The sequence below is a fragment of the Danio rerio genome, chromosome 4, assembly GCF_049306965.1.
Source record: "Danio rerio strain Tuebingen ecotype United States chromosome 4, GRCz12tu, whole genome shotgun sequence".
Taxonomy (NCBI): Eukaryota; Metazoa; Chordata; class Actinopteri; order Cypriniformes; family Danionidae; genus Danio; species Danio rerio.
In genome coordinates this window covers 67,194,210-67,219,895 of record NC_133179.1, presented here as the reverse complement: position 1 = coordinate 67,219,895, position 25,686 = coordinate 67,194,210, and the positions used below count along the sequence as shown (strand labels likewise).

General features: G+C 44.5%; 2 protein-coding genes across 3 annotated transcripts in view; both read right to left on the bottom strand.

The window, feature by feature from the left end:
* Positions 1-24,693, bottom strand: part of LOC108182572 (uncharacterized) — a 123,237-nt gene extending 98,544 nt beyond the window's left edge. Inside the window, exon 1 of the mRNA XM_073948835.1 lies at positions 24,550-24,693. The gene's annotated coding sequence lies outside the window, so the exon portion shown is untranslated. The remainder of the gene's footprint in view (positions 1-24,549) is intronic.
* On the bottom strand, positions 6,590-25,193 carry LOC108182799 (uncharacterized). Of its 2 annotated transcripts, XM_073948407.1 has the most exons (3): positions 25,164-25,193; positions 24,550-24,691; positions 6,590-14,843 (listed from the first exon to the last, which is right to left on the bottom strand). In XM_073948407.1, the coding sequence occupies exon 3, from the start codon at positions 14,677-14,679 to the stop codon at positions 13,099-13,101; it is 1,581 nt and encodes a 526-aa protein (XP_073804508.1). In that variant the 5' UTR covers positions 14,680-14,843; positions 24,550-24,691; positions 25,164-25,193; the 3' UTR covers positions 6,590-13,098. The 2 variants fall into 2 exon arrangements, with proteins under 2 accessions (XP_073804508.1, XP_073804507.1); XM_073948406.1 differs by lacking the exons at positions 24,550-24,691; positions 25,164-25,193 and adding an exon at positions 15,981-17,301.
* Positions 25,194-25,686: the final 493 nt, after the last annotated feature.

Genomic DNA, 25,686 nt, shown 5'->3' with positions numbered 1-25,686 from the left:
TTTTTCCGCGCGGCACCTCTACGTGGCGGGGCAGTCAACTGCGATGGGCAATGTCATCTATCGGCGTGGCCGTAAGCCCGCTCCGCCCGCCGAGCCATCCACCGCCGAGGGCGCCCACCAACGAGTGCTGCCCTGCCCCCGCCTCTGGCCAAGCGGGCATGGCCTACACCTCGAAAGCAGGCAGCCCCTCCTGCCCAGAGCGCCGATAAGTCCGGTAAACGGACCGTGAAGCATCCCTGAGACAGGCCATCCGGAGAAGAGGAAACTTGCTCTTTCCCCGCTGGAGGGCGGGGCCCCGATAACAACGGTACTTTTCAGTGCCACCAAAACATGAGTAAAAGAGCACTTTTTCCCTTCCCCGGATGTGACTGCACGAGTACTGCCAGTCCGGGACGCGCTGCCTTCCGGCTCACAGACTCTACGTGCTTCGCCAGTGGCTCACGAGCGCTGGGGGGACGGTCCCTTCCCTCAGCCCTCCAGCCCCCTCTCCGGAGTCAGGGTGCGAAGCCAGAGCGAATCACTCTCCTCCAGCTCTTCCGCGGGACCCTCGTGCTTCCCGGATCAGCACACCCACTCCGCGCTGCCCAACCGCTGGTACGTCAGCGATTGTAGCGATGACTCCATTAGCGAGGGCTCTGCCTGCCTGGTTAACGCGGGCCAGCCCCTCGCGGTGGCTCATACGCACAATCAGACTCGGTTACGCGATTCAGTTCGCGAAACGGCCCCCCAAGTTTACGGGCGTGTATTTCTCCAGGGTCAACCCCCTGTCCGCCCCTGTCTTGCGAGAGGAGATTGCTGCCCTCCTGGCGAAGGGTGCAATCGAGCCGGTTCCTCCAGCCGAGATGGAGAGCGGGTTTTACAGCCTATACTTCATCGTACCCAAAAAGAGCGGTGGGTCACGGCCAATCCTAGATCTGCGCGTTTTGAACCGCTGTCTGCACAGGCTGCCGTTCAGAATGCTCACGCAGATGCGCATTCTCCAATGCGTTCGTCCTCAGGATTGGTTTGGAGCTATAGACCTGAAGGACGCGTATTTCCATGTCTCCATTCTTCCACGCCACCGCCAATTTCTGCGGTTTGCGTTCGAGGGTCGAGCGTGGCAGTACAAGGTCCTCCCCTTCGGGCTCTCTCTGTCTCCGCGGGTCTTCACCAAACTCGCGGAGGGTGCCCTAGCGCCCCTTCGGCTCGTGGGCATTCGCATACTCAATTATTTCGACGACTGGCTGATTTTAGCCCACTCGCGGGAGCAATTGATTATGCACAGGGACAAGGTGCTTCGGCATCTCCGCCTACTAGGGCTTCAGGTCAACCGAGAAAAGAGCAAACTCGCCCCCGTGCAGAGGATTTCTTTCTCGGGATGGAGCTGGACTCGATCACCATGGTAGCGCACCTCTCCGAGGAACGCGCTCGCCTGTTGCTGAACTGTCTGAGGGAGCTCGACAGCAAACTAGTGGTCCCACTGAAGTTCTTTCAGAGGTTCCTGGGGCATATGGCATCCGCAGCCGCCGTCACGCCGCTCGGGTTGCTCCATATGAGACCACTTCAGCACTGGCTTCACGATCGGGTCCCCAGACGCGCATGGCACGTGGGCACACACCGGGTCTCGGTTACTGCGCTGTGTCGCCGCGCCCTCAGCCCTTGGAACGACCCCTCGTTCCTACAGGCCGGTGTGCCTCTAGGACAGGCTTCCAGCCATGTTGTTGTTTCAACAGATGCTTCCAACACGGGTTGGGGGGCCGTGTGTCGCGGGCATGCGGCTGCGGGCCTGTGGAAGGGTGCCCAGTTGCATTGGCATATCAATCGCCTAGATCTGTTGGCAGTGTTCCTCGCTCTCCACTGCTTTTTACCGGTGCTGGAGCGGCAACACGTGCTGGTCAGGACGGACAGTATGGCGGCGGCGGCGTATATCAACCGCATGGGGGGTATGCGCTCTCGCCGCATGTCTCAGCTCGCCCGCCGTCTGCTTCTCTGGAGTCACCCGCGGCTGAAATCGCTGCGCGCCATTCACGTTCCAGGCACGCTCAATCGTGCAGCCGATGCGCTCTCACGACAGCTGTTACGCCCTGGAGAATGGAGACTCCACCCCAAGTCTGTTCAGCTGATATGGGCGCGATTCGGGGAGGCCCAGATCGATCTGTTTACTTCCCCCGAGAACGCTCACTGCCAGTTGTTTTATTCCCTGACTCAGGGCTCTCTCGGCACGGATGCACTGGCCCACAGCTGGCCTCGGGGCATGCGCAAGTATGCGTTTCCCCCAGTGAGCTTGCTTGCGCAGTTTCTGTGCAAGGTCAGGGAGGACGAGGAACAGGTTCTGCTAGTTGCGCCCCTTTGGCCCAACCGGACCTGGATATCAGAGCTCTCACTCCTCGCGACGGCCCTCCCCTGGCGGATCCCTTTGAGAGAGGACCTACTCTCTCAGGGACAGGGCACCATCTGGCACCCTCGCCCCGATCTTTGGAACCTCCACGTGTGGTCCCTAGACGCGAGGAAGACTTATGTAACCTACCGACTGCGGTGGTTAATACCATCACTCAGGCTAGAGCCCCCTCCACAAGGCGCGCCTACGCCCTGAAGTGGAGTCTATTCACTGAATGGTGCGTCTCTCGCAGAGAAGACCCCCGAAATTGCCAGATTAGTGTTGTGCTCTCTTTCCTTCAAGAGAAGTTGGACAGCAGGCTGTCGCCCTGCACTCTCAAGGTTTACGTGGCCGCCATCTCCGCTATCATAGCGCGGTAGCTGGCGGCACCGTGGGAAAGCATAACCTTGTCATCCAGTTCCTTAGGGGTGCTAGGCGAATTAATCCATCTCGCCCCCCTCTCATGCCCTCTTGGGATCTCGCCCTCGTTCTCACGAGTTTGCGATCCGATCCCTTTGAGCCACTCGAATCAGTATCTATAAGATTTCTGTCCCTGAAGACAGCTCTGCTGGTTGCGTTGGCCTCCATCAAGAGGGTCAGGGACCTGGAGGCATTTTCGGTCAGTGACTCGTGCCTGGAATTCAGGCCGGATTACTCTCACGTCACCCTGAGACCCCGCCCCGGTTATGTGCCCAAGGTTCCTACCACCCCCTTTAGAGATCAGGTAGTGAACCTGCAAGCGCTGCCCCCGGAGGAGGCAGACCCAGCCCTTTCTTTACTTTGTCCAGTTCGCGCTCTGCGCATTTATGTGGACCGTACTCAGAATTTTAGATCATCTGAGCAGCTCTTTGTCTGTTATGGCAGTCGGCAGCAGGGAAGTGCCGTATCGAAACAAAGATTATCCCACTGGATTGTGGATGCCATTTCACTCGCTTATTCGAGTCGAGGTCAGCCGTGTCGGAGCATTGCATCCTCTTGGTCGCGTGCACGTGGCGCCTCTCTAACAGACATCTGTAGAGCTGCGGGCTGGGCGACACCCAACACATTTGCAAGGTTTTACAATCTGCGAGTGGAGCCGGTTTCCTCAAGGGTATTAGGTAACCCTTTGGTGATTGAGGAAACAACTCGGTAGGGTGTTGAAACACGCTTGCTGCGCCATTCTCCCTAACACGGAGGTGCGTGCGCCTTTTTATCTGTCAGTAAAGTTCCCCGTCAGGTGAGCCCTGCAGATTCCTCCGTGGCCCCCAGCACTGACTCAGCGGAGGAGTCACTTGCTGGCCCACTACGTTGTAGGTCTGCCCGCTGGTCAGCCCGCGTTTTGGGTATAGGTGCCAGCTATGCGTGATCCCCACTAGGCGATCCCATATGCTTATTCCGCCACGGTTAAGTTCCCCCCCTGGGCGGACCAGTGTCTTCCCTCTCTGCTAACCACTCTTTGCTATGCGTACTCCCCCTTTTTAGGGCTAGTCCATATGTAAATTCTGCCATCTATCCCCCCCTTGGGTAACGGATGGCCTCCGCAGCGTCCTCCCTATCGGGATTGCACGCTTCCCAACGTACTGTCGTATTTCCTAGAATTATCTAAATGCTCACGACTTCCTAAAAAATATATCTAAATCCGTAAAACTTCTGTTGAAGTAGGATAAATTAGGGCCAGGGACACGTTGGAGGACCGCGCCTCCCATGATGTCAGTGCGTCACGCTTGCTTGACCATCTCCTCATCGGGGGCGTTGGTAAGGTTCAGTCATTATGGCGCTTTCCATACTTCTCCCATTCGTGGATTTCATCCACTTTATGGCACTGAAGTTCCCCAACCGAAGGGGAACGTTCGAGGTTACAGAAGTAACCCTTCGTTCCCCGAGGAGGGGAACGGAAGTGCCATACTCCGTCGCCATAATGACTGTCCCTTAGCTGTTTGAAAGTCTCTTCAGCTTAAAAGGATGGCGTTTGCTAGCTTCAGGTGTGCTTATATGCTGAGATAATTGCAGATGCCGCACACCTGCGCAAGCTTACGCTGCCAATTAATTTCATTCATTGGCCCGTTCAATACTCTCCAGACAAGCGGCTTCTGATCCGAATCCTCCCATTCGTGGATTTCATCCACTTTATGGCACTTCTGTTCCCCTCCTCGGGGAACGAAGGGTTACTTCTGTAACCTCGAACGATTCCTATAATAGTTTCTTCTTTGCTGTTTATTAGTCCTTTTTCTTTCAGATCTCTTGATGCCTCTGTTGACATTGTCGGATTTTAAGATCTATTTCGTCAAGTGACAGTTCGTTTTGATAAACATTTCCACTTGGATATTATTCCCTTTGCTTCCTTCCGGGATTCAAAAAATCTGAATATTATTTCTACGGGAGCGTGCTTCTAGATATAACAGTTTCTCTTAATAGTTTTCTTCATGTCTTAATTTGTATGGTTTGACCAAGAATTTCTTTTATCTAAGCAACGTTCTCCAATTCTCCAACTCGCTTCCTCACTTCGTTGACCTTTTCTGCTGTTGCGTTTAGGTCTGTGATCAGGCCATCCGGTTTTTAATTGACTTCTTATTTAAAGTTACTTAGTTCCATTTTCACATCTTTTGCGAGAGAATCTTGGAAGGCGGTTAAATCAAATTTAATATCCATCTGGAATACTTTGATGTCTGTATGTATTGCTGGAATGCTAGCTTACAGGCTATCAGCTATCCCGTCTGTCTCTGATTTTTCATCTGTTGATTTCTAGTTTTTTTTTTAGGTTTCAATGGTTGTTTTGTCCAAGCCTTTTTGTTTTTGTCCCCCTCCATGTTATTTAAACATGGTTTAGGTTATCATATATGATGTAAAAAAAGGATTAATACCAGTGTGTATGGGAGCGCTCTTTCTATTCTGCTACACCTGTTGATGCCATACCGGAAACCATCCCATGTCTTAAGCTTCCCCAAATTTGTGAAACTCTGTACACACTGATCATGTCTATGGTTTACCTCCAGTGTGAATCCTCTCATGTGTTTTCAGGGTTTGTGAGTGAGTAAACCTCTTACTGCACTGTGAACACTTGTAGGTTTTTTTATCCAGTGTGAATTCTCTGGTGCCGTTTCAAATCTTCAGCTGTAATAAAAGTCTTCTTACACTTCAAGCACATATACGCTCTCACACCAGTGTGGATCTTCATGTGTTTATTAAGGGATGATGGTCGGCTGAAACTCTTTCCACACTGAGTTTAAGTAAATGGTTTCTCTCCAGTGTGGATCCTCATGTGGTGATTAAGGTGTGATGATTGGTTGAAACTCTTCCCACACTTAGGGCATGTAAATGGTTTCTCTCCAGTGTGGATCCTCATGTGATCTTTAAGGGATGATGTTTGGTTGAAACTCTTCCCACACTGAGTGCATGTGAATGGTTTCTCTCCAGTGTGGATCCTCATGTGTTTATTAAGGGATGATGATTGGCTGAAACTCATCTCACACTTAGGGCATGTGAATAGGCTCGTTTGACTTGGCCAAAATCTGCGCAGAATCGATCACCGGTGATCACCGCAAGATGCATGCCGGTTAGAAATGTGTCCGCCTTGCCTTCGCCTCGCTCTGATGTCACGCTGACGTGCGCCAAAAAACTCTCGCGATCGCGAGGCAGGTACCTCGGATAGAGCAGTTGGCCGCAGTTGCTCTCAAAAGACTGCGTTACCAAAAGCATGATGGGAAACGACTGGCTGACGACACAGCTTAATGCTGATTGGATGAGACTGACACATTACACTTTATTATCTTGTTTTACTAAGGTTTATACCTGGATTTGTTGAATACCTTTTTTTTGTATTTTCGTTGATAATTTAAAAAAAAGTCATAAAGAGCATAACATATGGTTATTTATTTAGATTTACACACAAACAAAAACAAAACACATCTTTGTAAAACATAACGTGAACTATGTAATATAACTAAATGTTACTAATAAATCATTAGGATTTGTGTGTGTATTTCTCTCTCAGTTTTAAGTCCTGTTTGTTGTCATTTTCACTTTTTGTATGTTTGTGTGAATTTTGTATTGTATTTTTTATGCAGCATTATTCCATTAAAGTCAATCCAATATATACATATATTCAGAAATACAAAGATAATCAGACTGTTTTGTCATTATGCCTTATCTTTGTGTGGTTTCATATGAGAAGTGAAAAGGGTGTAGTAAACAAGACACACACACATATTTGTATATATATATATATTGTAGCAGACTGAAGAAGGTCAGGAAGCGTTTAGCAGTCAAAACTTGTCTTTTATTGAACTTTTGCACGTTGCAGACAGAGTGATCCTTTTAGCTCTTCACATAAAACAACTCTCTCTCTTGTGAACCAAAGAAAAACCCCAGATACCTGTCAATCTCTCGAAAACCCGCCCCCTCCCTCTCAAGTGCGCAGACTCCTTTTTCCCATAATCCAGCCCCTTAAAGCCCTACATTACCCAACATCAATACACGCCAAACTACAACAACCAGGAACTGTATTTAAACCTTTTCTAGCATGCTACACTGCCCCCTCCTCACAAAGTTCCTCGACCTCGAGGGAACAAACATAGTCCTGGAGACGTCTTGGTGGCCTCTTGACTCTCTGAGACCGAGGTGAGCCCCTATCTGCAACAGGGCCACCAGAATGTGAACTTTGTAGCTCAGGAACTGGTGTAGTTTCACGGAGGACATCTATAGTATTAGAACTACCCAACCCGTGTCCCGCCTCATTCTCCAGAACAGGCATAACTGTAGGAGAGGCCAGCACTGTATCTGCTGAAGCACACCCTCTGTACGGAGCCAGTCTATCCCTGTGCACCGCTACTTTCCTGCCTCTTGGTGGCATCTGAACACGGTAAACAACTTCCCCAATTCTCTCCAGTACAATGCAAGGCCCCACCCACTGTGCATCAAGTTTAGGGCACCTGCCCTTCTTCCTCTGTGGGCTGTACACCCACACCCTCTCTCCCGCTGTGAAGTGTCGCCCTTTCGTTTTCAAGTCATAATTCCGCTTCTGTCGGATCCCCGCTTTCAGCAAGTGTTGCCTTGCAAAACTATGAGCGGTTTCCAAAGAGGCCTGAAGCCTACTTGCATACTCAGGGCCCGGTGGCACAGCAGGTGCATCAGGAGGCCTTCCATAAGCCATTTCCCCGGGCGTTCTGATTTCTCTGCCCAACATTAAAAGGGCGGGAGTGCATAAAGTTGAGTCTTGCACAGCTGATCGGTATGCCATTAAAATAAAAGGCAAGTGCCTGTCCCAATCTTGCTGATTGGTTTCAGTTACAATGGCTAATTGTTCTGCCAGAGTCCTATTAAATCTCTCGACAAGACCGTCACTTTGTGGGTGTAAAGGGGTAGTCCTTGTCTTGTGGATCCCCAGTTTTTCACACATAACTGCAAATACACGTGACTCAAAGTTCCGGCCCTGATCACTGTGGATGGACTCAGGGACCCCAAAACGGCTAAACATCCCATCCACTAATGCATCTACCACTGTCTCAGCTTCTTGGTCAGGCAGTGCGTACGCCTTTGGCCATTTTGTAAAATAATCCATAGACGTCAACACAAACCTGTTACCCCTCTCTGAGCGTGGGAATGGGCCCATTACATCTACCCCCACCCTCTCCATTGGCCCTCCTACAGGGAACTGCTGAAGAGGAGCAATGGACCGACCAGGGGGACCCTTACGGGCAGTGCAAGCATCACAACGCCGACAAAAATCCTCTACATCTCTCCTTACCCGCCCCCAGTAAAAACATTGCCTCACTCGATTAAGTGTTTTTGAAACACCAAAGTGTCCAGACCCCACTGTACCATGAGAAGCCCCAATAACCCCCTCACGCAACACTTTTGGTACCACCACCTGCCACCTTTCCTCTCCAGTGGTGGGGTCTTTCCACCCTCTCTCCAACACACCATCCCGCAGACGCAAGCCCTTAAATTTGGCCCATAAAGTTTTTGTTGACAGTGACATAATAGCCACTTCCTCCCACGGAGGTCGTTGTTGGGCTTGAACCCACTGAATTACTGGCTGCAGGTCTACATCTTGCTCTTGCAGCCGCTTCCAGTCCTCTATGCCCACAACCTCCATTGCTGCACACACCAGTGTATCCCCACACTTACAATCAGCAGAATTCTCCCCTGCATCAACATTCCCCAGCTCTCGGTCCCTGGCTTCCTTCTTGTCGCAGTAGCGACACCCAGCTATCGCACACGGCCGGCGAGACAGAGCATCTGCGTTTGCATGGCTCAACCCTGTACGGTGAACTACCTTCATGTTGTACGCCTGAAGTTCTTCAATCCAGCGTGCCAGTTGGCCTTCTGGCTCTTTAAATGACATAAGCCACTGGAGAGCAGAATGGTCAGTGCGTACTGTGAAATGTAACCCACACAGGTAATACTTAAAATGTCGCACAGCAAAAAGCATTGCAACGAGTTCCCGCCTGGTAACGCAGTACCTGCGTTCAGCCTCACTGAATGCTTTGCTATAGTAGGCAATGACTCTCTCCCCACTAGCCCCCACCTGAGAGAGAACTGCCCCCATACCCACATTGCTGGCATCTGTGTCTAAAATGAAAGGAAGTGCCGGATCAGGGGGGGCCAAGATTGGGGCTGTAACCAGAGACAGTTTCAGGGCAGCAAAAGAATCCTGACACTCCTCCGTCCACCTAAAGGATTTATCCTTCTTCAGCAGACGGAAAAGTGGGTCTGCAATGCTGGCAAAACCCTCCACAAACCTCCTGTAATATGACGCTAAGCCAAGAAAACTTTTAAGCTGCTGTGCTGTTGTGGGAGCAGGCCAGTTGCTCACAGCCTGCACCTTCTCTTCCACTGTGCCAATTCCCTGTCCTCCCAATTTGTGCCCTAGAAATGTCACCTCCTTCCTAAAGAATTTACATTTTTCTGGGTGCAGCTTCAAGCCAGACTCACTCACACGAACCAGCACATGACTAAGGGATTCCAGTGAGGTTTGAAAAGAGCTACCATGAACCAGTATGTCATCTAGGTACACCAGACACTCAGACCTTGGAATACCCGACAACACCTTGTCCATTAACCTTGCAAACGTGGCAGGTGCATTGCAGAGACCGAAACAGAGCACCCGGAACTGCCACAGCCCTCGACTGGTGCAAAATGCTGTTTTAGGCCTTGCATCAGGCGCAAGCGGTACCTGCCAATAGCCAGAACGAAGGTCCAAGGAAGTGAACCATGAGGACCCCACCACCAGGTCCAGTGATTCGTCGACACGGGGAATGGGGTAGGAGTCCTTTCTGGTCACTTCATTAAGGCGTCTGTAGTCAACACAAAATCTCCACTGGCCCCCCTTCTTAGGCACTAAGACTACCGGTGCAGCCCATGCACTCTCGGAGGGCTCAATTATCCCTGCTTGTGCCATTTCTGTCAAGGCCTTATCAGCAGCATCCTGTCGTGCAAAGGGGAGCCTCCGTGGCCGCAGCCTAACAGGTGTGGCATCTCCAGTCTCTATTTCATGTTGTACTAGGTGTGTTTGCCCCACATCTCCCTCCCTAAATGCAAAACAGTGTTTGAATTTAAACAGCAAATCCCAAAACTGCTTCTGCTGACACTCATCCAAGCCCTCACAATTCTTACACCATAACTCCCTCAAATCCCCCAACCCTGTCTCCTCCCCAAGAGGGGAAATCAGAGTGCTGGTTCCCTGCCCTTGCATGTCATGGAATTGTGGGGCCACCCTGGGATAGACCACAGGCGGAGCAAGGGCTAAGGAAGTAGGAGAGTTCTTTACCCCTTGAGGACTGTTGTCAGCTTTGTTGTGGTTTTGCAAGTGTGGTATATGTTCCCCCCCATTAGGCTTCCCATGAGAAGATTTTGCCTCTAGAAGGCCTGTAAAAGACATATCCCTGTCATTTCCAGTGGACATGACAACCTCAGGACCCCCTTCGAAACAAAGCATACCATTTTTCAAGTCTAACTTACAGCCTGCACTTCTTAGGAAGTCTAGACCGAGAATACAGGGGTCCTGGACAGTAGCCACCCACACTGAATGTTGTAATGTCTTCCCTCCGACAGTGAGCTCCACCTCCCCTTTACCCTTCATTGGTGCAAGTTCCCCTGTCACTGTGCGTAACAGAACAGTGGTGGGATCCAGTCTGGCATTGGTTGGTACCAAATCTGGTCTCAAGACCGTTACAGTACAGCCTGTATCCACCAATGCCACACATGGAACTCCTTCTACTAAAATTGGTACATGACAAAAATCACTAACACATGTTCGACCCACCACAACTACAGACTCTTTGGGCCCATATTTCCCCTCCCCCAACAAAACATGTTTTCTCTTCGTTTGCCCCACTCCTTTGACCCCTGATGGAAAAGTCTCATGGTCGGGATGAGAGTTGAGGGTCCGCACATCCCCGCTCATGCGGACCCCAGGCCGTTTCCCTGGTTCCCCGCTACATTAGGACACTGTCTGACTAAATGTCCAGTCTGACCACAACCCCAACAAACCCTTGGTCTCGTGCGAGGACGTTGCTCGGCTTGAAGTGTCACAGATCTAATTAACTCAGTTATCTCTGAGACCCAGGCTGGTCTTTCACTTAACCCCTCCCCCACATCAGCAGACCTTACTGGAACAATATTGTGATGACTCTCTTCCAATTTAGGGGTTCCACAAACAATTTCTCTCTCCAAAGCCATTTCCAAAGCATCCTGTAGGGTATGTGGGTGGGCCAGTTGAGTTTGTCTGCGGAGCTCCACAGGGGCCAGGGCCTGGACGAACTGGTCTCTTGCAAGCTCCCCTTGAACAGAGGGAGGCATGTGGGCATATGCACGTCGAGTCAGATTCTCAATGTCGTTTGCTAAAACTCTCAGCTGCTCTCCAGGAAGCCTGCGTCTATTATTCAGTTCAGAACGCAGGAGGCCTGACTGTTCAAATTGGCCAAAACGTCGTTTCAGAGCACCGACAAGTGCATTATAGTCATGTCTGTGTTCAGGGCTTAGAAGTAACAAGCAGGACAGGGCATCGTCAGTTAGGCACATAGCCAATTCAAGAGCTTTGCGGTCCTCTGACCAGCCTCCAGCTCGAGCCAGCAATTCAAATTGAGCATGAAAAGCTTCCCAATCAGCTTTGCCTGAAAATTTGGGTGTTTTAACAGTCACTATAGCTGTAGCGCCGCGGCCGCCACTGCATTCATATGCGTCGGCAGACAGCGAGGATCCGTGGGCGCCGACATGTTTATTTACATCGTCAGGCAGCGCAGCTCCGTGGGCGCCGTCATGTCCATTTTTATCCGCACCCGGCGGGGTTCCAAAGGTGCCGCGGCGTATATTTACATCAGCCGACAGCGCCAACCCTTGGGGGCTGCTATGTTTGTTTTCATCAGTACCTCGCGTTGTAACATGGGCGCCGCCATGTTTGTTTGTTTCTCTCGTGACTGTTCGGTAACTCTCGGCGGCACTCGGCTCTGGTAACGAAAGCCCGGCGTCTGCTGCCATCCGCCTCGTGGCATCAATCACACGAGCTCTGTGAGATTCCCATCGATCTTCCTGCTTAATCAAGTGCTCAGGAGGCGACATTGATCCATCCAGAGCCCCACGAAACCTTTGACTTTGGTCCTTAGATTCGGACTTTATTTTTCCTTGGGTCTTCTTCCACATCGCGTTGGTTGCAGGACGAAAAATAAGTAAATGCGGCTATCCAGTTCACTTCTGACACCAGTGTAGCAGACTGAAGAAGGTCAGGAAGCGTTTAGCAGTCAAAACTTGTCTTTTATTGAACTTTTGCACGTTGCAGACAGAGTGATCCTTTTAGCTCTTCACATAAAACAACTCTCTCTCTTGTGAACCAAAGAAAAACCCCAGATACCTGTCAATCTCTCGAAAACCCGCCCCCTCCCTCTCAAGTGCGCAGACTCCTTTTTCCCATAATCCAGCCCCTTAAAGCCCTACATTACCCAACATCAATACACGCCAAACTACAACAACCAGGAACTGTATTTAAACCTTTTCTAGCATGCTACACTATGTATGTGAAGTCAAAAGTCATGTTTATTAGACCAAGAATATTTTGATAGTTTTTCCTACAGTCTAATAGTTTTTATTCTGGAGAAAGTCTTGGGCTGTTTATTTTAGTCTGGCTGGAGTAAAAGCAGTTTATATAGACCTAATAAGCTTGTCAATATAATTAACCCCCTATAAGAATTTATTTGTCAAACAAACATTTGTCATGACTTGTCACTCAAAAGCATCTTGCTATGGCTACTTCATTTATAATGTAGCCAAATTAGGTTTCTTGAAAGTTTTCTTGCTGTATAAGCTTTTTATTTTGTTATTCTTTTAACGTTTGTTGAATATACAGAATTATATTTTTAATACACCCTTTTAGTTAATGAGCTGTTCATCTTCTGTAATTCTGACCATCTTTTTGTAAAAACAGTGATATTTCTATTGCATCCACTCCCACATTAAAAAATACTATAGTAATGTATACTGTAGTGCTTTTGAACCATGTTATAAAATAGCCTATTTAAATTTTATATTTCTGGTATCACAACAACTATAAACACAACACAATACTGAATAAACATGTTCAAAAATGCTATAATATTTACTATAAATCACCATAGTATTTTTTCATGAGGTCATTCGTCTGCGATAAAAAACGCGAACGAGATCTCCGCCAATGGTGACGTTTCCAGGTGGCTTAACAGCGAGATTCGGCAGGTGTCCGACTTCTGATGTAATTTTTGAGCCCTCCTCTTACTGCGCACGCCTGCTCTCGTTTACAATGCAGTCAAGGCGAGGCGCACCTCAAACGAGCCTAATGGTTTCTCTCCGGTGTGGATCATCATGTGTTCATTAAGGGACGATGATTTCCTGAAACTCTTCCCACACTTAGGGCATGTGAATGGTTTCTCTCCAGTGTGGATCATCATGTGTTGATTAAGGGATGATGATTGGATGAAACTCTTCCCACACTGAGTACATTTGAATGGTTTCTCTCCAGTGTGGATCATGATGTGTTGATTAAGGTGTGATGATTGGCTGAAACTCTTCCCACACTGAGTGCATTTGAATGGTTTCTCTCCAGTGTGGATCATCATGTGTAGATTAAGATTTGATGATTGGCGAAAACTTTTCCCACACTGAGTGCATGTGAATGGTTTTTCTCCAGTGTGGATCCTCATGTGTCTGTAAAGCGATGATAAGATGCTGAAACTCTTTCTACACTGAGAGCATGTGAATGGTTTCTCTCCAGTGTGGATCATCATGTGTCGAATAAGGTGTGATAATCGGCTGAAACTCTTCCCACACTGATTGCATGTGAATGGTTTCTCTCCAGTGTGGATCATCATGTGTCGATTAAGGTGTGATAATCGGCTGAAACTCTTCCCACACTGAGTGCATGTGAATGGTTTCTCTCCAGTGTGGATCCTCATGTGTTTATAAAGGGATGATGATTGGTGAAAACTCTTCCCACACTGAGTGCACGTTATTGGTTTCTCTCCAGTGTGGATCCTCATGTGTAGATTAAAGTTTGATGATTGGCTGAAACTCTTCCCACACTGAGTGCATGTGAATGGTTTCTCTCCAGTGTGGATCCTCATGTGTCTATAAAGGGATGATGATTGGCGAAAACTCTTCCCACACTGAGTGCACGTTATTGGTTTCTCTCCAGTGTGGATCCTTTTGTCTTGATTAAGGTGTGATGAGCGGTTGAAACTCTTCCCACACTGAGTGCAAGTAAATGGTTTCTCTCCAGTGTGGGTCCTCATGTGTTTATTAAGTGATGATGCTTGGCGGAAACTCTTCCCACACTGAGTGCACGTAAATGGTTTCTCTCCAGTGTGGATCCTCATGTGTAGATTAAAGTTTGATGATTGGCTGAAACTCTTCCCACACTGAGTGCAAGTAAATGGTTTCTCTCCAGTGTGGGTCCTCATGTGTTTAGAAAGGGATGATGATTGGCGAAAACTCTTCCCACATAGAGTGCACGTTATTGGTTTCTCTCCAGTGTGGATCCTTATGTGTTGATCAAGGTTTGATGAGCGGTTAAAACTCTTCCCACACTGAGTGCAAGTAAATGGTTTCTCTCCAGTGTGGATCCTCATGTGGTGATTAAGGTGTGATGAGCGGTTGAAACTCCTCCCACACTGAGTGCAAGTGAATGGTTTCTCTCCAGTGTGGATCCTCATGTGTTGTTTAAGGTATGATGAGCAGTTAAAACTTATTCCACACTGAGTGCATGTGAATGGTTTCTCTCCAGTGTGGATCCTCATGTGTTTATTAAGTGATGATGCTTGGCGGAAACTCTTCCCACACTGAGTGCATGTGAATGGTTTCTCTCCAGTGTGGATTATCATGTGAATCTTAAGTTTGCTTTTGCTTGCCAAAATCTTTCCACACTGAGTGCAGGTGAAACAATTCTTGTCTCTCCTTTTCAAAATACCATCAGTCTGTAAATGAGTTTTTTCCTCAATTTTGACATGATGTTCCTCCTCTTTCCTCTCATTCTCTTCAATTAGGTCTGAAATAAATAAATAAAAGATTAGTTTTCATCAAGTCTAAAAATCTCTCATCAAAAGCTGAAAAGTAAAAAGACACTGGAAACATTGGCTACACACACTTATTTTGATGCATGTTAAATGTAAAATAAAATCGGATCATATTTTGTTCAGTCATTAACATGTACACATTTAAGCAGATTCAATTCATCTTTATTTATCTACAGCTTTTACAATGTAAATTGTGTCATAGTCGCCTAACATAGAAGTCATTGTAAATTGAAACGCTGTCAGTCTAGTTTTCAGAGTTTCTTACATAATTGATCATAAAAGTAATTTTGGTCACATTGATAAGACACAGATTTGAAAGGTGTAAATGAAGTGACGACCCTGGTATTCCAGTTTGGATGTGGCAGATCCTGTTAAGGTGCCATGGTAGCTCCCCAATTGGTTCAAAGCATATAAATGCGAGAGTGAGCTAGCTTCTGTAGGATAGTGTGGCTACTGGCCGTCCTTGCATCAAGACCATCTCTTTATTTTGGCAACCTTATGGTTTTGTTTGGCATTATTTATATGTGTAGTTAAAGTTAGTTATTTTCTTCATTTTCCCCTAGACATTTGTTTGTTTCTTGATTTGTTGTTTTATTAGTTGTGTATATTAAATAAGTTGCATATATAATTTTTTTGTTGTCTAAGCTCTTTTATGTTGCAACTCGAACAAGGGGGTCCAGTTAGATACATCCAGTTAGATCATTTTGTTCTCTTGATCTGGAATACCTTATGCTTCGGTGCCAACCACACTGGCCACCAAGAGAGGTCACAGCTGTTATAATTACAGATGTTTGCATCCACCCTCAAGCCAACACAGAGCAGGCGCTTAGGGAACTGAATGGGAGCATAAGCGAGCAGGAAACCACACACCCAGAGGCAGCATTTATTGTTACAGGGGACTTTAACAATGCCAATCTCAGGAAAATCACTCCAAAATACTATCACCATATCACCACAAACATGCATGGTGACCGAATTTTGGACCACTGCTATTCTCCGTTCCGGGAAGCCAACAAATCCCTCCCCCGCCCACCGCTAAGCAAATCAGATGACTCTTTTGTTCTGCTCTTGCCTGCTTACAGACAGAAACTGAAACGGGAACCACCCACCCTCAAGACGTTTCAAAGCTGGACGGACCAATCGAGTTCCATACTTTAAGAATGTTTTGATCATGTGGACTGGGAGATGTTCCGGACAGCTTCTGATGACGACATTAAAGTTTAGTCAAGACACTGTTACATGCTTCATCAGAAAGTGTATAGAAGACATGGTCCCAACAAAAACTGTTCGTATCTACCCCAACCCAAAACCATGGATTGATGGCAAAGTTCGAACAGCCCTATCAGTGTGAACCTCTGCCTATAAATCCAGAAATGCTGAGGAACAAAAACAAGCAAACTACAACCTCAGGTAAACTATCAAAGCAGCAAAACATCAATACAGAGGTACAAGGTAGAGGGGAGGAGTATGTGGCAGGGACTTAATTACATCATAAACTTTAAAAGTAACAAACCCGCCACTGTAAACATTTCTGCATCTCTCCTGGACGAGCTCAACTTGTTCTACACCTGCTTTAAAGCCCAGGACAGCACCTACACACTGTGCGCTCCCGCAGCCGATACCAAAACCGCCAGCACACTCTGTTTCTGTAGCAGACGTAACGAGATCTTTCCGGAACATCCGGAAAGCTACGGCCCAGATGGCATCCCTGGACGTGTACTTAAAGCATGCGCACACCAGCTAGCGGGGGTTTTCACGGACATCGTTAACCTCTCGCTCTCTCTGTCTGTGGTTCCCACATGCTTTAAGACAGCTACTATTGTGCCCATACCGAAATAATCTAAAACCACATGCTTAAATGACTGGCGTCCAGTTGCTCTGACACCCATCTTCAGCAAGTGCTTTGAGAAGCTGATTAAAAAGCACATCTGCTCTGTACTGCCTGCTCACACTGACCCTCTGCAATTTGCTTACAGGAATAATCGTTCCACTGATGTTGCAATTGCTTTCACCTTGCACACTGCTCTGTCTCACCTGGAAAACAAAAACACATATGTGAGAATGCTGTTTGTGGACTACAGCTCAGTATTCAACACTAAAGTGCCTGCCAAACTAGTGGTGAAGCTCTAAGCTCTGGGTCTACACAGCTCTATGTGCATCTAGATCCTGGACTTCCTATCAAGCAGACGCCAGGTGGTCAGAATGAACAACATGACCTGATCCACACTGATGATCCACAGAGCTGTGTTCTCAGTCCACTCCTGTACTCCCTGTACACACGCGACTGTACAGCCAAACACAGCTCCAACGTCATCGTTAAATTTGCTGATGACAGTGGTGGGCCTAATCACAGATAATGATGAGATGGCCTACAGAGAGGAGGTTTACACTCTGACGCAGTGGTGTGAGGAAAACCACCTCTCACTCAACATCAGCAAAACCAAGGAGCTGGGAGAAGAGAGAACACACACCCATCACCATCAACGGGACACCAGTGGAGAGTCAGCGCTTTCAAGTTTCTTGGAGTACACATTGCTGAGGATTTGACATGGACTGCTCACACAGACGCAGTGCTAAGGAAGGCACAACAACGCCTCTTCTTCCTCAGGCGTCTCAGGAGGTTTGGAATAAGCCCTCACATCCTCCGCTCGTTCTACACCTTCACTGTGGGGAGCATCCTGCGTGGCTGTATCACCACCTGGTATGGAAATAGCACCAGCAGCAATCGCAAAGGCCTACATAGGATTGTGTGAACTGCTGGACGCGTAGTAGGAGGTGAGCTTCCCTCCCATCACGACATCACCAGGCAGTGCATGAGAAAAGCCAAGTGAATTATAAGCGACTCCAGCCACCCAAGCCATAGACTTTTCTCTCTGCTACCCTTAGGCAAATGGTTCTGCAGCATCCGGTCGCTCACCAGCCGACTAAAGGAAAGCTTCTTCCCTCAGACTATCAGGCAGATGAACACTTAATACCCCTCACTGCACACCATGTATATGTGGCATGCACTGCACTTTAACCAATACATACCTAAAACAATACTGCCTACAACTATGGGTACACATATTCATTATACATATCGCTGTCAACAATTATAATGCTGCCAAATTATTTTGTACTATCTGTATTTTGCACTGTCGTTATATTTGCACTGTCTGTATTTTGTACTGTCTAGAGCCAGCACCTAAGCTTTTCACTCATCATAGCACACGTGCTGCTGATGATGTGACAATAAAAGTGATTTGATATTCATGGCCATTTTTTCTTCATTGGCCTTTATTATAGCAACATATATATATATATATATATATATATATATATATATATATATATATATATATATATATATATTATAGCCATGACAGCATATAATCATGCAAGATACTTCTAAAAGATACACTAAACCTCGAGAAGACTCCTCTTCTGGACCAGGCACACCACACTCTATGCAGCAAACCAGTGGATGACAAGGAACCACCATGCGCCTTCGTGATTAAATGCCACTACTTTTCCGAAAAAGAAGATATTTTGAAGAAAGCCACTGAAATAAAGACAACAGTACACTGGGCTGTGAATGACAATACAAATGTTAATGTCGCTCTCCGGTTAACTTTTAAATAACCACTATAGTACATGTTGGTTGTTGTTATTTCTAGTTCCCACGTATATTTAGTCAGTAATGAGGTCGTTTTGCCATAAAACATCAAGCGCTGTTCAAATGGTTTTGTTTTATACGTGAGGTCCCACATGGTCAGCTAGCTAAAGCCTGATTTCTACTTCTGCGTCAGGTGACCGGCGTAACCCACGGCGCAGGCAACGCGCGTGGCTGTGCATTTATACTTCTGCATTAACACTTCTGAAACGCTAGTTGGCACAGAGGTGTAAATGTTCCTCTGTGTCGAGTTTCTTCATGGCTTTTTTGCTTTTCCTGAACACTTCCGAGATGTACAAGTGGCTCAAACTCGCTCATTTTGAGGCAGGAACCGGGAGACGTGCAACAACTTTAACTATGAGGTAAACACTAAACAAAACTTTCCATCCGGAGCTCCTTCACGGGACTCCACACTTGTAAACAATCGCTCGCGCCATTCGCGCGGCTCTCGGTCCCGCCCAGACTCGTCAGCGATACCAAGCCGACCAATCACAGAGCTTACGCTATGCGTCGTTGCGACGTGTAGTTACATTTTTTGAGAGGTGCACGTCAGTGACGGCGACGGCCACGGCGAAGGGCTATGCGTCAGCGCCGTAGCATACGCCGGCGTTTGACGCAGAAGTATAAATCAGCCTTAAGAGTGTGAGTAGGTGGAAGTGTGTGTAAGTTTACACCAAGGTTTCAATCTTGTGTTGTTTCGTGTTTATAAAAGTGTATGTGCGATCACACCTTTTTTTTCCTTTTTATTTCTTTCCTCTCTCTCCCTCACACATCCCCCTACATACAAAACCCACAGATACCTTTCGGGTGCTTCGGATGCTTGTGATAAATGTTTTCAACAGCCCATAAAATGGGTGGAGTAAAGACAAACTTTACCAATTGGAATGTGCGGAGGCTAAATCACCCAGTGATTTAGCCTCCGCACATTCCAACTGGTAAAGTGAAAATCAGTTCAAATCTGATATTGTATATTTGCAGGAGACACATCTGTTGAAAAATGACTATTCTAAACTTAATAGAGGAGGCTATACACAAATATATTATTCAAACTTCAATAGCAAAAGTAGGGTCGTTGCTGTACTCATACATAAGAATGTACAGTTTGTCATTGAGTCAAATGTGCTGGATAAAAATGGCAGATACATAATAATCCAAACTTTTAACATGTCTGTGGTCCTGGCCTATGTGTATGCTCCTAATTGGGACAATGTACAAATTTACAGTGATTTATTTTCAATTTTGCCTAGTCTTGACACACACAATTTAATTTTAGGAGGCGAACCTCCTGAATTTTATTCACCTGTGCATCAAAACTATTCCAGGATTGACCATTTTCTCCTGGACAAGCAGTTACGTCCCTTACACCCCATTCACAAGGGGCATCAGCGTCAACGCTTCCCGTTCACTTTGAATGGGTGACGTCAGGCGTTGCCGAACTGCATTGTGGATTCGTCGACGCTGCTTCAGAATCATTGTTCGCTGCAAAAGTTGGGACTTGATCAACTTTTCAAGCGGCGATGGAAGCATCAGCCAACAGATCGCTGTATGCAAATACACCAGCTCAGACTGTGGCCAATTGCTGACTAAATTCCTTGGCTAACGCTGCTAGGACGATCACGTCAGCCCCAACTTCAGACACGCCCTCTGTCAAGCGTTGACGCTGAAGCCCCGTGTGAATGGGGCATTAATGTCAGCAGTAGAGTATGGTAGTATTGTTATTTCGGACCATTGTCCAGTCTCTCTAAAGCTATGTTTCCAGGCAATGGAATCCTCCAACATACATGGCGGTTTAACTCAAGACTCTTGGCAGACGACGATTTTGTAAAAGTTATTGATGCTTAAATTTATTTCTTCCTTGAGATAAACGAATCCCCAGAGATAAGTTTGAGCATCCTATGGTATACTCTGAAAGCATTTATAAAAGGACAGATTATTTAATATCAAGCTAGAGCAAATAAAAGAATGTCAAAATGGCTTACACAGATTATGAATTAAATAATACAATTGATCAGCTACACTCAACATCACCTTCCGAAGAGCTCCATTAGAAAAGACTCCTTCTGCAAGCGCAATATGACTCCCTGACAAGTGAAAATGCAGAGGATCTCCACATAAGATCACGCTAGATTCATTATGAACATGGTGAACGAGCTGCCAGGTTATTGTGTTACCAACTGAAACAATCCTCAGCAGCTGATTTTATAGCAGCAGTTAGTAAGGAAGACGGCAGTATTATTACTGATTAACAGGGAATTAATGATCAATTTAAACACTTTTATAAAACCCTTTGCAGCTCTGAGGTAAACCAAATTGGACGTATTGATAGCTTTTTCAATTATTTAGAATTGCCATACCTTTGTGATTCAGATCAGTTGGCATTAGAAGGAAATATAACACCTTCTGAAATTGAAAATGCAATTAAAAAATTAAAAACCGGAAAAGCACCAGGCCCTGATGGCTTCCGGTCGAGTTTTATAAGAAGTTTACTGCCAAGCTAACACCACTGTTGTGCAAGGTATTTAATGAAGCTCTTCTTTTGGAGACAATTTTTTTAGGTACTTTCAAGTCCATAGGTTCGTTAAAAAACACTTCTCTCCTTCACTGAACCAACCAAAAGCATGTTGGATAGATGAATTGGTAAATATGGACTCATATCAAAGGGGTATGATGTCCATGTTATATGAAGTGGTCTAAAGAACTGCCTTCCCTTGCCTAAATTGTATAAAACAAAAATGGGAAGACAGACTGGGACTAGAAATATCAGATACAGCCTGGCAATATGCCATAGAACTGGTACACTCATTCCCTGTATGTATTAGACATGGTCTTCTTCAGTTTAAGGTGCTTCTTAGGCTTCACCTATCTAGGAGCAAGCTGGCAAAAATGTATCCAGGGTCAGATTCATCTTGCCCCAGATGTGGTTTGGAGCCAGCAGATCTGATGTTCTGGCGATGCCCTAGATTACATAAATTTTGGGCCAATATTTTTAGATCATTTTCATCTATATGTAATAGAGATCATTGCCTTTTCTTCTTTATTGGCCAGACGTCTGATTCTCCTAAGATGGAAAAAACAAACTCACCATCCCACAAACATTGGATATTAGAATTGTTATCGAAACTCGATAAACTAAACTCGAGCACCTTAAGTACATCATCCAAGACTCTACAAAAAAGTTTTAGAGGTTTGGCAGCCTTTCCTCTCGTACATTGAACGCTCAGAGGTTATTATATCCTTGGTGAGAGTTTGTCCCTAGTTTCCTAATTTATTTTATCTATTTTTATTAATTAATTTATTTTTATTTTTATCTTTCACCCTTTTTCTTTATGGGGTGTATGTCTGTAGCTATGTACCATGTTAATTTGTTGTTCAATATGTGTGTTGTGGAAAATTTGAAGACTTTGGAAAAATCAATTAAAATAGTTGAATAATAAGAATGTAAGCAGTACTAAAACAGTTTTTAGAAGAGTAATAATCCCATTAATCTAGTTACGGTACATGTCTCTGTCGAAGGTCTGTTAATTTAAGCTAGTTATTAATTAAAGAAGAACAAGCCTTTCTCGTACGTGACTTTGTTCTTTGTGTGACTGAAATGTAGGTAATGGGTAAGCAGGATGAGAAAAAATTATATATTCTTCTATTATATATTCCTTCTATGCTAATCAAGGACTTCTGAGACATTGCAAGCATGCGATAGGTCCTCCTGGCTTGGCAGAGTTGATCACAGCTCCAGTACACATCTCTGCCATTTGCTTTCAGTAACCATGTGCTTTTCACCATACACAATTCTTCTGCTTGTGATCCTCCTTCAAATAGCTTTATCATGTTTGGTGTCATTTGACAGTTTATGACTTAAGCATTGTAGTGCTAAAATCAACAGATACATTGATTGCTTGTATTTCAATATACAATATATTTACTATTGTTGAGTCATGGCCTGAGGAGAGTATGATAATGTTCTTCTCACCCACTTTATCTCCTCAACTGTGCTCTCTCATGTTCAGCTGGTTTTGTGGGTTGAGTTTCACTCATCTTTAACAATGCTTTTCTCAGGGTATAATACGTAAAGGTAAGTGTTGATCTGGGAGAATGGCTTTTACTCTGCATCTCCTGCACACGGCTGCGTAGCCTCATATGCTAACAAAGACAGTTTCACTGTCTTTGTTGCTCAGCAGTGCATATGTTACAGCTAATTTCTTTATACAGTATGTTAGTTTGTTTCATTCTACTGTCTGTATATTCAAACATGTAAATTAATAAACAACTTTACCTGCTTTAAGCTTTGAGATTCTTTCTCTTTATCAATGATAATAACAACTTTGATGGAGTCAGATAAATAATGGATTTAAACACACCATCCTTCAACTGCTTTCTGTTTCCGACTATTGGTTCAGAATAACAGCGTAAACTCTAAACCTTACAGCTATGTTTCCATCCAAAAATCCCAATTAAATTTATTTGCAAAACTGGAATATCGCATAAAAAATATGCAAATAAATCAGTGTTGTCGGGCGACGAGGAGGCACAGTAGGTGGTGCTGTCGCCTCACAGCAAGAAGGTTGCTGGTTCGAGCCTCAGCTGGGTCAGTTGGCATTTCTGTGTGGAGTTTGCATGTTCTCCCTGAGCTGGCATGGGTTTTCTCTGGGTGCTCCGGTTTCCCCCACAAGATCAAAGACAAGCAGCATAACACTGTTTTAAGGATCTAAAAGCGGCGCCTGCTGGTATGTGAAGAATATGGTCAATACTGATGAACTTAACAACATCATATAGTTTAGAAAACTGTACAATGTTTTAAACTAATTAATTATTTTAGTGTCTATTTCATTCAGCATATTTAAAATTAGAGTCATCCACGTTTTCTGACATACTTTAAATCAGGGTTTCTGCAGGTGACACCAAGTTTAATTTAAGACTTTTAAAGACATTTTTAAGACCATTATAAGGTTTTTTATTTGTCCTTTCAAAAAATTTTTTTATATAAAATGTTTAATAATACAATAATAAATCAAAACTAATAATAACATTAAAATATTTTAGATATTTCTTAGCAAAATATCTTAAATATTGTGTAAAAACAAGAGAGCTCGACTTGGATCCACACACTTTTTTCTAAAATAAACTTTCTTTAAAATAAAATAAAAACTAATTAACAAATGTATTAAAAGTTTTAAAAACTATAATAAACTAAATCCATTCACAACAATCTGTCCAGGTGGATATCCTCAGCAGTCTTTACCATTATGATAAATAGAGTTAAAATGACCTTTTTAAATAAAGGTTGAAAGTTTTATGGAGATGGATTGTTGGTGATTGTATGGGTTTTGACCAAATTGGGTAACAAAACATGAACACAGGAAAATGAAGACTTGTTTAAAAAAGATTTAAGACCGACAACACAACATTTCAGCAAATTTAAGACTTTTTAGGGCCAAATTTTAGATTTTTTAAAACATTTGAGAATTTAAGACATTTTAAGACTCAGCGGAAACTCTGTTTAAATACAATAGCCCTGATTATTAGTTATTATAATAAAGATTTAATTCTCATTCTGATACTATCTGTGAGAACTAGTAACAACTACTAGAAACAAGTTTAAACCCATAAAGAAGTTGATGAAAAAAAGGGAATTGTGATCAACCTGACATATGCAAATGGAAAGTACCAAGCTAACACTATCACTGTAATAGCAGATATCTTTTATGAGAATACTGTAGGTCAAATATCGTCAGCTCAGTTTGACTTTTTATTAATTTATTGTTTTTATTTATTTTTTATAGCGACAGTGCTCAAGGGCGCTTTACACAGTAGGAGAACAAGAAAAGCAATAACCTTAAGAAGGTAGAGAAAATGGGAGACTAATAATACATAATGACAAAAGACATGAGAACAAGTAACAAAAGAAACTCGTTCCTGTCTTTTAATAAGTGCTTATGTGCATTTAGGAGAACTAGGCAGCACACTCAGGGCTGCAACATGGATTTAATTTAGTATTCTTATTATTAAAATATATCTGAATGAAAACTAACTTGTTTGTTCCTGCGGATCTTCCTGTTTGACTGTGAATGTTTCTTCAATCTTCACTCTCCTCTTTAATAAACGCCATCTTTATAACAGTGTGGAGATCAGTCGCTTCAGCAGGAGTTTTTCTCTGTGTTTGGACACTTTATTCTGTTTAAAATGAACAAAACAATGAACAGAAACAAAATAACTTCTCTTTAACACTTGCTTCAACAGTTTCTTTATATGAGAGTGATTGACAAAAATAAATCAGGTAAGTCTGAGCAAGAAACAAAAGCCACAAACAAATGACCTGATAAAAACTAGTCCTCCATTTCTTTATATATATATATATATATATATATATATATATATATATATATATATATATATATATATATATATATATATATATATAATATTGTATACCTATATTGGAATGACATTATGCTAGTAAATAAATAAAACCTTCATTAAAACACATTTCTGTTGTTCAAACAATAGCCCTCGATTACTGTTATTAAAATAGTACTTTGTTGTATAAAGGATTAAAATAATAGTCAACCGCAGGTATATAATATCGAAAGGAAAACCTGAAACTTTAATCAATCTGTTTATATTTGTGTAAAGTTGTGAAACAAACCTTCCTCCAGTTGAACCGCAGCGCGGAAGCGGCGCCGCCTTATGATGTCACACAACACGCCAAAATAAAAGTCTTTTTTGTTCAGCTTTTTTGCCACTTACTGTTGCAGTCAGGACATGATAAATTTCACACTCCTTTTCACATCTCACACAACATATCTGCTCTCTCTCTCTTTCAAATACACAGACATTCAGTATTTGAAGTTGATCAAAACTTTTAATCCAAACATTTTTACACAATTTTGAAAAACTTGTTTAATCTAATAAGTATAAGTGTTTTTTTTTCGTTTTTATTGTTGCAAAAATTTTACATCACAAAACGGAACAATCATATATAAAATAAATTAAAATTGTTACAACTGCAACAAGGAGCAAGGAGCAGTACAGAAGATCTACATCAAAGGACAAACAAAACATTATGGGTCTGCACTTTTTCCACTTACAACAATGAATGTGATATTTACCCATTAGTAAAATAAAGTTCACAACATCAGAGAAAGAACAATGTAAATCAGCTTTGTAAA